This window comes from Macaca nemestrina, chromosome 11 (assembly GCF_043159975.1).
Source record: "Macaca nemestrina isolate mMacNem1 chromosome 11, mMacNem.hap1, whole genome shotgun sequence".
In the NCBI taxonomy this organism is placed as follows: Eukaryota; Metazoa; Chordata; class Mammalia; order Primates; family Cercopithecidae; genus Macaca; species Macaca nemestrina.
In genome coordinates this window covers 100548151-100563621 of record NC_092135.1, presented here as the reverse complement: position 1 = coordinate 100563621, position 15471 = coordinate 100548151, and the positions used below count along the sequence as shown (strand labels likewise).

General features: G+C 39.6%; 1 protein-coding gene across 3 annotated transcripts in view; it reads right to left on the bottom strand.

The window, feature by feature from the left end:
- Nucleotides 1–15471, bottom strand: part of LOC105468076 (bone morphogenetic protein receptor type 2) — a 210383-nt gene that overhangs the window by 19222 nt on the left and 175690 nt on the right. For all 3 annotated transcript variants that reach the window (XM_011718035.3, XM_011718036.3, XM_011718034.3), the window contains one exon: nt 7895–8031. In XM_011718035.3, the coding sequence (XP_011716337.1) occupies nt 7895–8031 (137 nt within the window). The remainder of the gene's footprint in view (nt 1–7894; nt 8032–15471) is intronic.

The following is a 15471-nucleotide window of genomic DNA, read 5'->3' as shown; positions in this document are numbered from 1 at the left end:
CATATGTTTATACAAAGACTTGTACATGAATATTCATAGCAGCTTTATTTGTAACAGTTGAAACTGGAAAAAAACCAAATATCCATCACGAGTGGATAGACAAACAAACTGTATCATATGCATACAATGAAATACTACTCAGCAATTAATAAACTATGGATACACATAAGAACATGAATAAATCTGAAAATAATTATACTGAAAGAAGTGAGAAAACAGTACATTTATATGATTCCATTTATATAAAATTCTAGAACATGTAAACTAATCTCTAGTGACAGAAAGTGGATCAGTGGTTGCCTGGGGACTCATGGGGGATAGAGAAAGTTGAGGAGAGATTACAAAACGGCACGAGAAATCTTCTGGGGGCAACTGACATGTTCATAATCATGACTGTGTGGTTTTATGGGTGTATACATATATCAAAACATACCTAAATGTACACTTTAATATGTGCAGTTTATCAATTATAGCTCTTTAAATGTAAAAAAAATTGAGAATAAATCAGAATGGAAAACAAATACTTAGGCAAAATCTGATGCATCCTTTGGAAGGGGATTCTAACTCTAGGAATAGGTAAATAATGATACCTTAATGCTTGTGTAAATGAGTTAAAGGGAGTGACATTATTAACACTGACGAGGAAAGACAAGTAGGGGGAAAAAAAAAGAATAGAAAAGATAAACAAGGAACTTTTTCAATCTTTCCTACCCAAAGGAAGGAAAATGCAAGCTGGATCTCATTGGTGGGTCATAAAACCAGCTCAGTGGTTTAAAACAAACAACTCTAACCAAAACTGAAATGCTCTAGACTAGAACAGAAAACACTAGGATATAGAGTAGGTAGTAAGGTTAAGTATTATACTACGTAATGATGTAAACTTTGTGCTTTTTTTGAGATGGGGTCTCACTATGTTGCCCAGGCTGGAGTGCAGTGGTTATTCACAGGTGGGATCACAGTTTACTACAGCTTCACGTTCCTAGGCTCAAGCGATCCTCCTCACTCAGCCTCCTGTGTAGCTTGGACTACAAGTGTGCACTATTGTACCTGGCTGAAGTTGTATTCCTTAATGTGGGTTGTGTCAGACAAAAAGGATTTAAAATGTTGAATTCTACATCACAGAAGTCTGTAGATTTTGTCCAAAAGAGAAAATGGAAAAACTAAAAATATGTGAAAAGAACTGGTCGTTTCTTCTGAAATGTATATATTTCTATATATTTCTTCAAAAGGAAAGACTAGAGGGCAAACATGAACTGAGGAAGAGTTGCCCCCTTTCTTTTTCTTTTTTTTAAGACATTATCTTAACTCTGTTGCTCAGGCTGGAGTGCAGTGGTGCAATATTGGCTCACTGCAAGCTCCACCTCCCAGGTTCAAGTGATTCTCCTGCCTCAGCCTCCTGAATAGCTGAGATTACAGGCACCTGCCACCACGTCCAACTAATTTTTTGTATTTTTAGTAGAGATGGGGTTTCACCATGTTGGCCAGGCTGGTCTCAAACTCCTGATCTCAAGCAATCCACCTGCCACGGCCTCCCATAGTGCTAGGATTACAGGCACAAGATGTCGAGCCTCGCCTCTTTTTTTTTTTTTGAGATGGAGTCTTGCTCTGTTGCCCAGGCTGCAGTACAGTGGCGTGATCTCTGCTCACTGCAACCTCTGCCTCCTGGGTTCAAGCGATTCTCCTGCCTCAGCCTCCCAAGTAGCTGGGATTACAGGCATGCACAACCACACCCGGCTCATTTTTGTATTTTTAGTAGAGATGGGGTTTCACCATGTTGGCCAGGCTGGTCTCGAACTCCTGACCTCAAGTAATCCACATGCCCCAGCCTCCCAAAGTGCTGGGATTACAGGGGTGAGCCACCGTGCCTGGCTAAGAAGGCACTGTGCTTGGCTAAGTTGCCACCTTTTATGTGAAAATATATTAAGATAAAACCATTGATTACAAGAGGTCATACAAAACTAACACTAAGGAATAAAGAATAAAGAAAAGCCAGGCAAGTGATTTTAACAAGGGAGATAAAAGAATTCAAGACAGACTAAGAAATGGAGTATAAACATTTGGAAAAGAGGCTGGGCTCACACCTATAATCCCAGCACTTCAGGAGTTTGAGGCTACAGTGACCTATTATTGTCTCCCTGTACTATACTATGGGTGACAAAAAACTGGAAAAGAATGGAAAAGATGAAGAATGGTAGTACAGTTAAACAAATTATACCTGAACATTTTATGTAGATGAAAAAAAGCCACTTTAAAATAAATGTGGCCTAGGCCGGGCACGGTGGCTCAAGCCTGTAATCCCAGCACTTTGGGAGGCCGAGACGGGCGGATCACAAGGTCAGGAGATCGAGACCAGCCTGGCTAATACGGTGAAACCCCGTCTCTACTAAAAAATACAAAAAACTAGCCGGGTGAGGTGGCGGGCGCCTGTAGTCCCAGCTACTCGGGAGGCTGAGGCAGGAGAATGGCGTAGACCCGGGAGGCGGAGCTTGCAGTGAGCTGAGATGCGGCCACTGCACTCCAGCCTGGGGACAGAGCGAGACTCCGTCTCAAAAAAAAAAAAATAAAAATAAAATAAAATAAAATAAAATAAATGTGGCCTATAATTTTTTATTTTACCAATTTAAAATATTTTAACATAAAACAAAATTAAACTGTGTTGGGGCAAGGCATGTTGACTCATGACTATAATCCCGGCACTCTGGGAGGCCGAGGTGGGAGGACTGCTTGGGGCCAGGAGTTTAAGACTAGTCTTGGCAACATAGTAAGACCCTGTCTCTACAAAACAAAACAAAAAACTGGCCGGACACGGTGGCTCATGCCTGTAATCCCAGCACTTTGGGAGGGTGAGGCAGGTGGATCACGGGGTCAGGAGTTTGAGACCAGCCTGGCCAATATGGTGAAACCCCATCTCTACTAAAAATACAAAAATTAGTCAGGCATGGTGGCATGTGCCTGTAGTCCCAGCTACTAGGGAGGCAGAGGCGGAAGAATCCCTTGAACCCAGGAGGCGGAGGCCACAGTGAGCTGAGATTGCGCCACTGTACTCCATCCTGGGTGACAGAGCGAGACTCTGTCTCAAAAACAAAAAGAAAAACAGGCCGGGCGCAGTGGCTCAAGCCTGTAATCCCAGCACTTTGGGAGGCCGAGACGGGCGGATCACGAGGTCAGGAGATCGAGACCATCCTGGCTAACACGGTGAAACCCCGTCTCTACTAAAAAATACAAAAAACTAGCCGGGCGAGGTGGCGGGCGCCTGTAGTCCCAGCTACTTGTGAGGCTGAGGCAGGAGAATGGCGTAAACCCGGGAGGCGGAGCTTGCAGTGAGCTGAGATCCGGCCACTGCACTCCAGCTCGGGTGACAGAGCGAGACTCCGTCTCAAAAAAAAAAAAAAAGAAAAAAAAAGAAAAACAAAAACTCCAAAACTGTGTGTGTGTGATTGTTAAAGCAGTTCATTTTTGCTGTAAATTCTGAAACATGTAGGAAGAAAAAGTCATTTATTAACCCAATATTCAGAGTAACTATGGTTTAACATTTTCATGTATTTCCTTTAGACTATTTTCTATGCTTTCATTTTTATCAGGAAACTATTCTTCCCCTCTTTATTGACTAAACTATGTTTGAGTCCCTGGTAGTTTATAAAATTAAAGCTAGTTTTTTTATTCATTAATATTTGAAAGATTCTAAGTTTTAGTATTAAAGGAATGTTTCTTTTTTTTTTTTGAGACGGAGTCTCGCTTTGTCGCCCAGGCTGGAGTGCAGTGGCGCGATCTTGGCCTCGGCAGCCACTGCAAGCTCCGCCTACCGGGTTCACACCATTCTCCTGCCTCAGCCTCCGAGTAGCTGGGACTTCAGGCGCGCAGCACCAAGCCCGGCTAATTTTTTGTGTTTTTAGTAGAGAGGGCGTTTCACCGTGTTAGCCAGGATGGTCTCCATCTCCTGACCTCGTGATATGCCTGCCTCCGCCTCCCAAAGTGCTGGGATTACAGGCGTGAGCCACCGCGCCGGGCCAAAGGAATGTTTCTTAATCTCAATGAAACTGTGAAAGTAAAAATGGCTGCTTTAGATATAGCTGCATTTCTCTTTTTTTATAAACTATGCACTTGCTACCTAACTCTAGTATTGGATTGTCACTGCAGAGAAGCAGTTTATTGACTGTAGCACATTAGATTTAAATGGATTCCCTGGAAGTGAACCAAGTATTATAAATTCCTTACTTGGCAACCTACTCTATACTGGAAGTAAGAAGTTTTCAGGTAAATATGCATATGATGCATATCTCATAATGATAGGGTTGCCAAGAGATATTTCAAAATAATAGATCCCATTTGCGCTGGTGAAATAAAACAATTTAAGGAAGATGAGGTTGTATTTTACTAGAATAAAATTTCACAAACAGATTTTTCTTTTAGGGACACTCTATTGTGAGGCTGGCACCTCTGATGAATTCTAGTAAAGTATTCAGCCTCTCACTTGCTGTCAGGGACCTCTTAAAGATCTGTCCCAGTTCCCATAGCAGGGAGTATAGTTTTGGAAGCAATCTTGGACATCCGTGCTTGACAATAGGCTCTTTAATTGCCATATACTTAAAGATTTCAATCTGACTCGAAACAGAAGCCAAACTTGAAAGTAACCTACTAAGATAACCAATGAAGACAGTGCTCATTCTAAATCTGTATGGGAACTATATAATGTGTCTTTAGCCTTTCTCTGACATGACGTCAACCCACTTAAGTCAGGATCCAAAATGGAAATACTATTCTAGTCCTACCAAGACAATCTAAAATTGAAATGTGAAAATATATAGTAAAATAATTTTAGTTGCTTATTTTTCACCTTTTGTCTATAGTCAAGAAAATTAATTTGTATAAAGTGTAAAAATAACATCTTCAGAATGAATCACCCTTATTACATTCTGAAAATAAGAACAGACTGCTATGGAAAAGGCAAACAAGAGTTTCTGGAAATATAAATATGATTGTGGATGCTAAAACTTTAATGAATAGATAACTGATACAAGGGTAATAGTGAAAACTAAATGAGTCATTTGCAGATAAAGCTGAGTAAATCTTAAAAAATGTAGTAAGGGAGGTCAGGTTGTGTGGGGAGGGGAGGGAAGGGGATGGGAAGAGGGGGAAGGGGGAGGTGGAAGGGGAGATAGGGCGGAGGGGAGGGGGAGGGGGAGAGGGAAAGGAGGAAGAAAAACATACAGAGAGAAAAAATGGAAAATACAAGGAAAAAAAAATGATTCCTAGAATGCCATGTGGTACAATATTTGTCTAGTGGGAATTTCAGAAGGAAGAATTGAAAGGTACGAAATAATTTAAAAAATAATACCAGGCCAGGCATGATGGCTCATGTTTATGATCTCAGTACTTTGAGAAGCTGAGGTAGGAGGATTGCTTGAATTCAGGAGTTTGAGACCAGCCTGGGAAACAAGGCGAGACCCTGTCTCTACCAAAAATTTTAAAAGCCAGGCAAAGTGGTATGCACCTGAAGTCTCAGCTATTCAGGAGGCTAAAGAAGGAGACTAGCTTAAGCCGAGGAGTTCAAAGCTGCAGTGAGCCATGATCACACCACTATATTCCAGCCAGAATGACAGAGCGAGACCCTGTCTCAAAAAAAAAAAAAAAAAAAGGAAAAGAAAATTCCTCTGAATTTAAGAAACTTTTGAATTTTCAAACTGAAAACCTATCCAGTGCCAAGCAAAATGTGTGTAAAGATCCATGCCCACAAACATCAAGGTGAAATTACATAATTCTAGTGGTAAAGTCTTAAAAACTTATAGAGAAAAAAAAATTAAGAGGATAAAACAAAAATATAACAAAACAAAAAGCAATGAAATGATTCAGGCTGGCATTGAAATTCTCATTAGACTGGAGAGTAGGGCCTAGAGCACATAGAGAATATAGGCTAGAGAATGATGGAGTAGTAGTTTCAAAGTTGTGAAGAAAATTATGACACTGAAACTATTATCCAGCCAAATTATTACTCGAGTGTGAGGGCAAGATAAAAACATTTTTAAACATGCAAGGATTCATGATGTTTACCACTATACACATAATAGTACACATTACTTAAGGAGGAACTTCATTTAAAAAAAAATCGTTTACAAGAAAGAGAATGACGTGAGATTTTTAATGCTGCTTCTGAGTACAGCCTAAAAACAAGACAAAGAAAGATGACAAGAAACCAAAAAGAAATCATTTGATGATGACTTTTTTTTTTTTTGAGATGGGGTCTCGCTCTGTCACCCAGGCTGGAGTGCAGTGGCACGATCTCGGTTCGCTGCAACCTCCACCTCCTGGGTTCAAGCAATTCTCCTGCCTCAGCCCCCTGAGCAGCTGGCACTTGATGACATTTTTTTTAAAGAGACAGGGTCTTACTCAGGCTGGAGGGCAGTGGCGTGATCATAGCTCACTGCAGCCTCAAACCCCTGGGCTCAAGTGATGGATGATAACTTGAAACATTCTCCCCAAAGCACAGGGGAGATTTTAGTAACTAATGTAGAATTTTTATTTACTATAAATCCAAGCACAATCCTTTCTTGTGTAGTGAATGCTTACATAATCATAATACTACAAATTTCTCATGTTATTTTATTTAAATATTAGATGAATTTACAGACAAAACATAAATCATTTAATAATAGAATATTACAAACTGGGAGAAAGTAAACGAGAGATAAGAATAGAGTATTTGAAGTTATAATGGTAACTTTTGGAAGAAAAAAGAAAACCCAAAAGATTGCTAAAGGGAGTTACTTATGGAGCGTGATAGTAGGGAGAGGTAGGATTTTCCTTTTTAATACAATAATTATCATATATCATCCAAAAGAATGGTTATATGATTTTATCAATAGAATACTGACCAAATGGAGAGAAATAGATACATCTAGAGGTACTGACATTAAAAAAATGTGTTTAAATAAAAAAATGAACTTCAGAAATGATAGTGGATAATTAGATTATCCTATTTATACTAAAAGATTACGAGTGTGTATTTGTTAATTTGTAAGATGTTTTCAGTGTTGTAATAACAACTTATGCAAATGGCAGGGGATTCTGAAGATATTTCATTGTCGTGAAGTATATATATATGTGTGTGTGTGTGTGTGTATATATATATATATATGTATTTTTTTTTTTTTTTTTTTTTGAGACAAGAGTCTCACTCTGTCGCCCAGGCTGGAGTGCAGTGGCACGATCTCAGCTTACTGCAACCTCTGCATCCCAAGTTCAAGCAATTCTCCTGCTTCAGCCTCCCAACTAGCTGGGACTACAGGCGCATGCCACCACGCCTGGCTAGTTTTTTGTATTTTAGTAGAGACGGGGTTTCACTGTGTTGCCCAGGCTGGTTGCGAACTCCTGAGCTCAGGCGACCTGCCCGCCTTAGCCTCCCAAAGTGCTGGGATTACGGGTGTGAGCCACCGCACCCGGCCGAATTATATTTTTAATAAGCATAATTCATAGGTTGCACCTTGGTTTCTTTCAGGTCTAGCCTAAATTTTCATTAGCCATTGATTATGTAAGCCTGCACTACTTAACAGTTTTGGTACTATTCTCAAGAGAGTAAGATAGAATTTCAATAATGTTTAAAATATTAATATGTTAATTAATCCAGCTGCTACCTAATCTGGCAAACTTAAGACACATTAGTTATTCTCTCTAGATAGTACTTTATGCTTGGAAAAAAACAAAATGGAACTAAAAACTGACTTTTTTTCATATTGAAAAATTTGAAAACGTATAACATCAAAAAATCAAATTGGATTTCTGGCATTAGGCAACTCCAAAAACTATTAACATTATAACATTATTAACAGTCTATTTCTGCTTTAAACAACATTAAAACATATTGCAAAGTCCTCTCTTTAATAACTTAGTTTTTTCTTACCAGACTATTTTCTTTCCAGGCTTCTGGGAACTTGGGTCTCTGTTTTTCCCTAGACACAAGAACCTGCATGTCCTCGAAGGTGGGATGGTTTCCAACCTCTGTCTGAAAAGCCATCTGGTACTCTGGTATGGATTCCCCTGTGGATTTGTAGAAAAGAATGACAGAATAAAATTTCCAATTATCATAAATGATAGAATAACAGGGGTATTTCTGATACCAAGTAAGCAAAAAAATTGTGTCACAATCTTTTTATTTTTCGAACCCCTTCAGGCACATTTGGAAATCCTAAAGAGACGTTGTTGTAGGTTTAATGATTTTTTTTTTTTTAGATGGAGTCTCACTCTGTTGCCCAGGATGGAGTGCAGTGGCATGATCTCGGCTCACTGCAACCTCTGCCTCCTGGGTTCAACTGATTCTCTTGCCTTAGCCTCCCGAGTAGCTGGGATTACAGGTGCACACCACCATGCCTGGATAATTTCCATATTTTAGCAGAGATAGGGTTTCACCATGTTGGCCAGGCTGGTCTTGAACTCCTGACCTCAGGTATTCCAGCCTCCTAAAGTGCTGGGATTACAGGTGTGAGCCTCCACGCCCAGTCTAATGCATTATTAATAAATGCTTTGCTTAGAATAGTCTCAAATATTTGTTGATAAATCAAATGGTAGTTTCAATGATGGATAGGTATTTTTAAATGGTTTCTGGTATTACTAAATTCAGGGAAAAAAGACTATTATGTTTATAAGGCATACTTAATACTTGAAAACATGCCTGAACACTGATCCCATGGAGGCGGGTAAAGATGAGGAAAAAGTCCAGGACCCAGTATAACAAATATGCCTACAGAACCAAATATAAGTGGGTGGGTTGAACAGTCACTATGTCTCATTACATCATTGGTTCTAGTATAGTCCAGCCAGACTGTATCAGATGTTACAAAAATATTTATGATAATGGTCATTTGAAAGAAAAGTCAATATACTTTAAAAAAAATTTTTTTTAAATAAACGGTCTCACTTTGTTGCCCAGGATGGAGTATAGTGGCATGATCACAGCTCACTGTAACTTGAACTACTGCACTCAAGTGGCCTCCCTAGTAGCTAAGACTACAGGAGTGTGCCACCATGCCCAGCAAATTTTTAAAAATATTTTTTAGAGATAAGGTCTTGCCATGTTGCCCAGGCTGGTCTCATACTTCTGCCCTCAAATTATTTTCCCACCTCAGCCTCCCAATGTGCTGAGATTACAGGTGTGAGCCACTGTGCCCAGCCCTAAAAATTCCTTTTAACTAACAGGTAGTATTTAGATCATGGACTTAAATATTATTAACCATTTTATCACTATTTAATAACCCTGTTCATTGCCAATAAACACAATCAACTGTGATGTTAGGCTTCTGATTTTTACAAAATATAAGAAAATTAAGCTTATGTATATAATATATTGAACCACATAGAAGACTCCTGGGACCAACACTGAGAAAACCAATGATCTAGTAGAAATCATGGAAAAGAACACAGAATGAGAGACTGTTCCTGTCTCTTTACCCATCCTCCCATCCTATTAAAATGACAAGATAAATTAGAAGGAAGAACATCAAGACACAGGAGGATAAGGCATTTAGGTTCTAATCTTGGCTTCATCTTGACCTTGGAAAAGTCATTTATCTATCCTGTTTTAGACTTCCTGTAAGCAAAATGGCAATGCAGATCTGCCGCCTTCCTTATATCACTCACATGGAGATAACACAAAGTTATAATGACCCAGATGGAAACCACATTACAAATAAGTTTATGTTTCATTTAAGTTTTTATGTTTCTATCTGAATACTCAAAACAACCCATAAATACTTGCCCTCCACCAGTATTAAAAAAGATTTACAAAGATTAATTCTATTATCTATGCAACATTGCCCAAGTTTATTGTTAACACTGCCTATGTATAAATACAAGTGATTTTCACATACTGTAAACATTTAAGCAGATACTTAGTGTTGATCAATAACATCAACATTGAACTTGAGAGATAAAATTAAAGGATTTAATAATCATGCCAGTTAGTATAAAACTTTCTTCCTTGAAAACCCATGTGATGGCCGGGCGCGGTGGCTCAAGCCTGTAATCCCAGCACTTTGGGAGGCCGAGACGGGCGGATCACAAGGTCAGGAGATCGAGACCAGCCTGGCTAATACGGTGAAACCCCGTCTCTACTAAAAAATACAAAAAAAACTAGCCGGGTGAGGTGGCGGGCGCCTGTAGTCCCAGCTACTCGGGAGGCTGAGGCAGGAGAATGGCGTAGACCCGGGAGGCGGAGCTTGCAGTGAGCTGAGATGTGGCCACTGCACTCCAGCCTGGGCGACAGAGCGAGACTCCGTCTCAAAAAAAAAAAAAAAAAAAAAAAAGAAAACCCATGTGATAAAACCTTACCCTATACCATCTGTGAACTGCAAGATATTTACTAATGTATCTGATCTGTCTCTGAGACACACACACAACACAAACACATACCTTCCAAGTGTTATTATTTTCTTTTTCAAATGCTGGTTTAGTAGAATAACTAAAAATTCACAATTTTACTCTTTTAAAAAATTAGGTCCAAATTAAAATTTTTAAACTTGCTAAAGGAAATTGAAGCACAATCTTTTATGAATGCAATGGTTAATAATTACCAAATAAATTTCCACTAAATATTCACAGTTCAAAATCTAATTGTTCAATAGAAACTTGTGTACCACTAACTTAGTGTTAGGTATTAGAGATACAAAGGTGAATGTTAATGACAAAAATCATCATCATGAAAGATATTAACCTTACTGGATTTCCTTAAAACCTTACTGGATTTCCTTACTATCACTGGATTGCTCAAGGAAAGTTTATAATCTCATTTTCTTTAGAACTGCCCAAAATATCTTATGGTAATATCTAGCACTATCAGATACCATTCCCTGCTTCTCATCCCATTTGCCACTTGTTAACCATGTCTCTATCAGTTAGAGACCCTTTTTTAGCTCCCTTCTCAAATTACACTTATTCTTTCTTCCTTTTTCTATCTCTCCCTTTTTTCTTCCTTCTCCCTCTTCTGTTTAAACTTTGTAGCATTTCACTCTTCCTCTGTAATACCGATAATTCATTTATTTTACTAACATTTTATAGAGAAGTAACCTTCATTACATAGTGTTTCCATTTAATAATACAGCACATACTGCATTTTGAGGTATATCATAAAAGTTTAAAAAATGTTTTATAAGAATTTTATAACCATTATACACTATTCTCTAGGTTTATTAATATATTTATATGATCCTTTTTTTTTTACTTCCACCTCATTTAATTGTTAAAATTTTCAAGAGTGCCCTGTATCCCTTGACTGTGCTTTTAAAATACTTTCCCCTCCTATATACACTCTGCAACATGATGTCTGTCTTCTATATTCCACAGAAACTCTTCTAAGAATACCAATGACCTACTCCTATTCAAATTCAAAAATCATTCCTCAGTTCTGTTTCCTCTTGACCTTTCAATTACATCTATTGCCATCAATCTTGGGAGGTTTTTTATTTTTATTTTTTAATCAGCTTCCTCACACTGAAATCTTAGTTCTTAAAGTTTTCGAATACTGACTTAAAAGGCATTAGGATTTTTCAGTTCTCTCACTATTTTTCTGATCATTTGTCTTCTTAATTAACCTACTTCATGGGGGTAGTACCCCAATATTCAGTCATTATTCACCTATTTTTCTTTCTTTTTATGTGTCCAGTTAAAGGAGTGCATCGACTCATAAGTTCTCAGTTACCATCTCTATGTAGACAACTCCCAAATAACCATTTTAATCTTAAATTTCCATCTTATTATTTTTAATTGTCTTTAAAAATTTATTTAGTTATCTGTCAATACTCCATCAAAAAGTATCCATGATTAACTCATCTTTCTAATGTATATCAATATTTCTAAGTTTCTGGTTGTCACCCTCACCCTCACTTTTTTTTTTTGAGACAGAGTCTCGCTTTGTCACCCAGGCTGGAGTGCAGTGGCGCGATCTCTGCTCACTGCAACCTCTGCCTCCCCGGTTCAAGCAATTCTCTTGCTTCAGCCTCCCGAGTAGCTGGGATTACAGGCGCCCACAACCAAGCCTGGCTGATTTTTTGTATTTTTAGTACAGATGGGGTTTCACCACGTTGGTCAGGCTGCTCTCGAACTCCTGACCTCAGGTGATCCACCCGCCTCGGCCTCCCAAAGTGCTAGGATTATAGGCCTGAGCCACCGTGCCCAGCCAACCTCTGAATATTTCTCAATTCCTTTGAATCTCATTCTTTTTTATTTTTTGACATGGAGTCTTGCTCTGTCGCCCAGGCTGGAGTGCAGTGGCGCAATCTCAGCTCATTGCAACCTCTGCCTCCCAGGTTCAAGCGATTCTCCTGCCTCAGCCTCCCAACTAGCTGGGATTACACGTGCGCACCACTGCACCTGGCTAATTTTTCTATTTTTAGTAGAGCACGGTTCCACCATGTTGGCCAGGCTGGTCTTGAACTCCTGACCTCGTGATCCACGCCCCCTCAGTCTCCCAAAGTGCTGGGTTTATAGGCATGAGCCACCGCACCTGGTCTGAATCCCATTCTTTTAATAGATAACCACAAGTACAGATTTCTTCTCTGCATTTTCTCCCAGATTTGCCTCTCCCCATTTCCATATCCAAGATTACAGGGTATTTTAAAGCAACTCTCTTCTTATTCCTTTTTTTTTCTTTTATTGTGGTAGAATATACATAACATAAAACTTACCATTTTAACCATTTTTAAGTGTACCATTCTGTGGTATTAAGTACATTCACACTATTGTACAACCATTACCACTAACCATTTCTAGAACTGTTTGGTCTTCCCAAACTGAAACTCTGTACCCATTAAACAATAACTCTCAATTTCTTTTTCCTTTTTTAAGCCCCTTCTAGTTCTATTTCTATTTTAATTAATCCTACATATTTGCTAAAATAATCTTCTGAAAACAAGATTTAATTGCCTTTCCCTCTTCAAACATTTGATATCATTCTTTATTATTTATCAGATCAAAAGCAATAGTCATTCTTTGAACACAGTTTTTCAAAAAATATTGCTTGTAGCAGTATACTAATCTGATGAAAAAATCATTTCAGTCAGACATGCTTCTGAAACGAAAATCTTACATGAGACTATTAACAAAGAAATTACCGAACTGTGGTCAAAGTTCTGATAATACAATACTTTGGGTATGGGTGTGGTGGCTCATGCCTGTAATCTCAGCATTTTGGGAGGCCGAGGCAGGAGGATTACTTGAGCCCAGGAGTTCGAGGCCAGCCTGGGCAATACAGCAAAACCCTGTCTCGACAAAAAATGAAATATTAGCCGGGCGTGGTGGCATGCACCTGTAGTCCTAGCTACTCAGGAGGCTGAGCAGGAAGACTGCTTGAGCCCAAGAATTCAGGGCTGCATTGAGCTATGACTGCACCACTGCACTCCAGTCTGAGCAAGAGTGAGACCCTGTCTATAAAAAACAAAACAAAAAAAGTACTTGGTATTTTGTTTTTTGAGACCAAGTTTCGCTCTTGTTGCCCAGGCTGGAGCACAATGGTGCAATCTCAGCATTGCAACCTCCGCCTCCCAGGTTCAAGCGAGTCTCCTGCCTCAGCCTCCCGCCTCAGCCTCCCAACTGGTGGGATTACAGGCATGCGCCACCATACCCAGCTAATTTTGTATTTTTACTAGAGACAGGGTTTCACCATGTTGGTCAGGCTGGTCTCGAACTCCCGACCTCAGATGATCTACCCGCCTTGGCCTCCTAAAGTGCTGGGATTACAGGTGTGAGCCACCACACCTGGCCAAAAAAAGTACTTGCTGATACTACTGCAATTACTGCTATTTTCACAAAAATGCCTCAATTGAATCTCTGTACTTTTAATTAACTAGAAAACATACTTCTAGATAACTGATTGACCTGTACTTAATCTAAATAATCACTGATTTATTTCATTATATTTTTGAATTACAAACTAATGTTTGGCCTGGTGCAGTGGCTCACTCTTCTAACCCCAGCACTTTTGGAGGCTGAAGTGGGCAGATCACTTGAGCCCAAGAGTTTGAGACTAGCCTGAGCAACACGGTGAAACCTTGTCTCTACAAAAAAAATATAAAAATGAACCAGGCTTGGTGGTGCATGCCTGTAGTCCCAGCTACTAAGAGGCTGAGGTGGGAGGATCACCTGAGCCTGGGGAGGTCAAGACTGCAGGGGGCTGTGATCACACCACTGCATTCCAGCCTAGGTGACAGAGTGAGGCTCTGGCACTTAAAAAAATTATATATATATATATACACACACACACACACACTCGATACATATATATGTGTGTGTGTGTGTATATATATAAACTAATGTATAGTGCGGTCTTTAAAGCCAAACAATTCAACTCCACTATTAATCTTTTTAAATTAAATAGCTCCATTTCATAAATTTGTCCAATGCTAGTTCCTTTTTCTATGCTTTCAAAGGTGTTATTCCTAAAAGGCAGTGGCCACACAGATCAAATCATCTGTATAGCACACCTAGAAGAATGCAATGCCAGATTTATAAAGTTTTTAGATGATACCATAATGATGTAATCCCTAAGAAGGGGAGGAAAACTATAAATTCATTTGGCTATTTTAAGTAAGTCTCAAACATTCACTTGAATGAGTATTCTTTCTCTTTTTTTGAGACAGAGTCTTGCTCTGTTACCCAGGCTGGAACGCCATGGTGTGATCTCAGCTCACTGCAACCTCCGCCTACTGGGTTCAAGCAATTCTTCTGCCCCAGCCTCCCAGGTAGCTGGGACTACAGGTGCTCACCACCACGCCTGGCTAATTTTTGTATTATTAGTAGAGACGGGGTCTCACCATGTTGGCCAGGCTGTTCTTGAACTCCTGACCTCGTGATCTGCCTGCCTCAGCCTCCCAAAGTGCTAGGATTACAGGTGTGAGCCACCGTGCCTGGTCTTTTTTTTTTTTTTTTTAAGACAGTTTTGCTCTTGTTGCCCAGGCTGGAGTATAATGGCGAGATCTTGGCTCACTGCAACCTCCGCCTCCCGGGTTCAAGTGATTCTCCTATGTCAGCCTCCCGAGTAGCTAGGATTACAGGTGCATGCCAGCACGCCTGGCTAATTCTTGTATTTTTAGTAGGAACGGGGTTTCATCATATTGGTCAGGTTGGTCTCGAACTCCTGACCTCACATGATCCGTAAGCCTCGGCCTCACAAAGTGCTGGGATTACAGGCATGAGCCACTGCACCTGGTCAATGAGTATTCTTTCATTGAAAGGAAGGAAGAAGAGGAAAGAAGAGGAAGGGAAGGAGATAAGGTGAGAGGAGAAGAGGAAGGAAGGAAGGAAGAAAGAAGGAAAGAAGGAAGGAGGGAGAAAGGGAGCGTGAAAAAAAAAGAAAAGGAAAAAGTGTTTACAAATAGTTCATTGCTTCTAATTCCTTATGGGGTCAACTCAGTAAACATCCTAAGTGTAGCTTGTCTCAAACACTCAGATGGTGCACAAGGAAAATGTTGACTGCTAAAGCAATCAGAGACC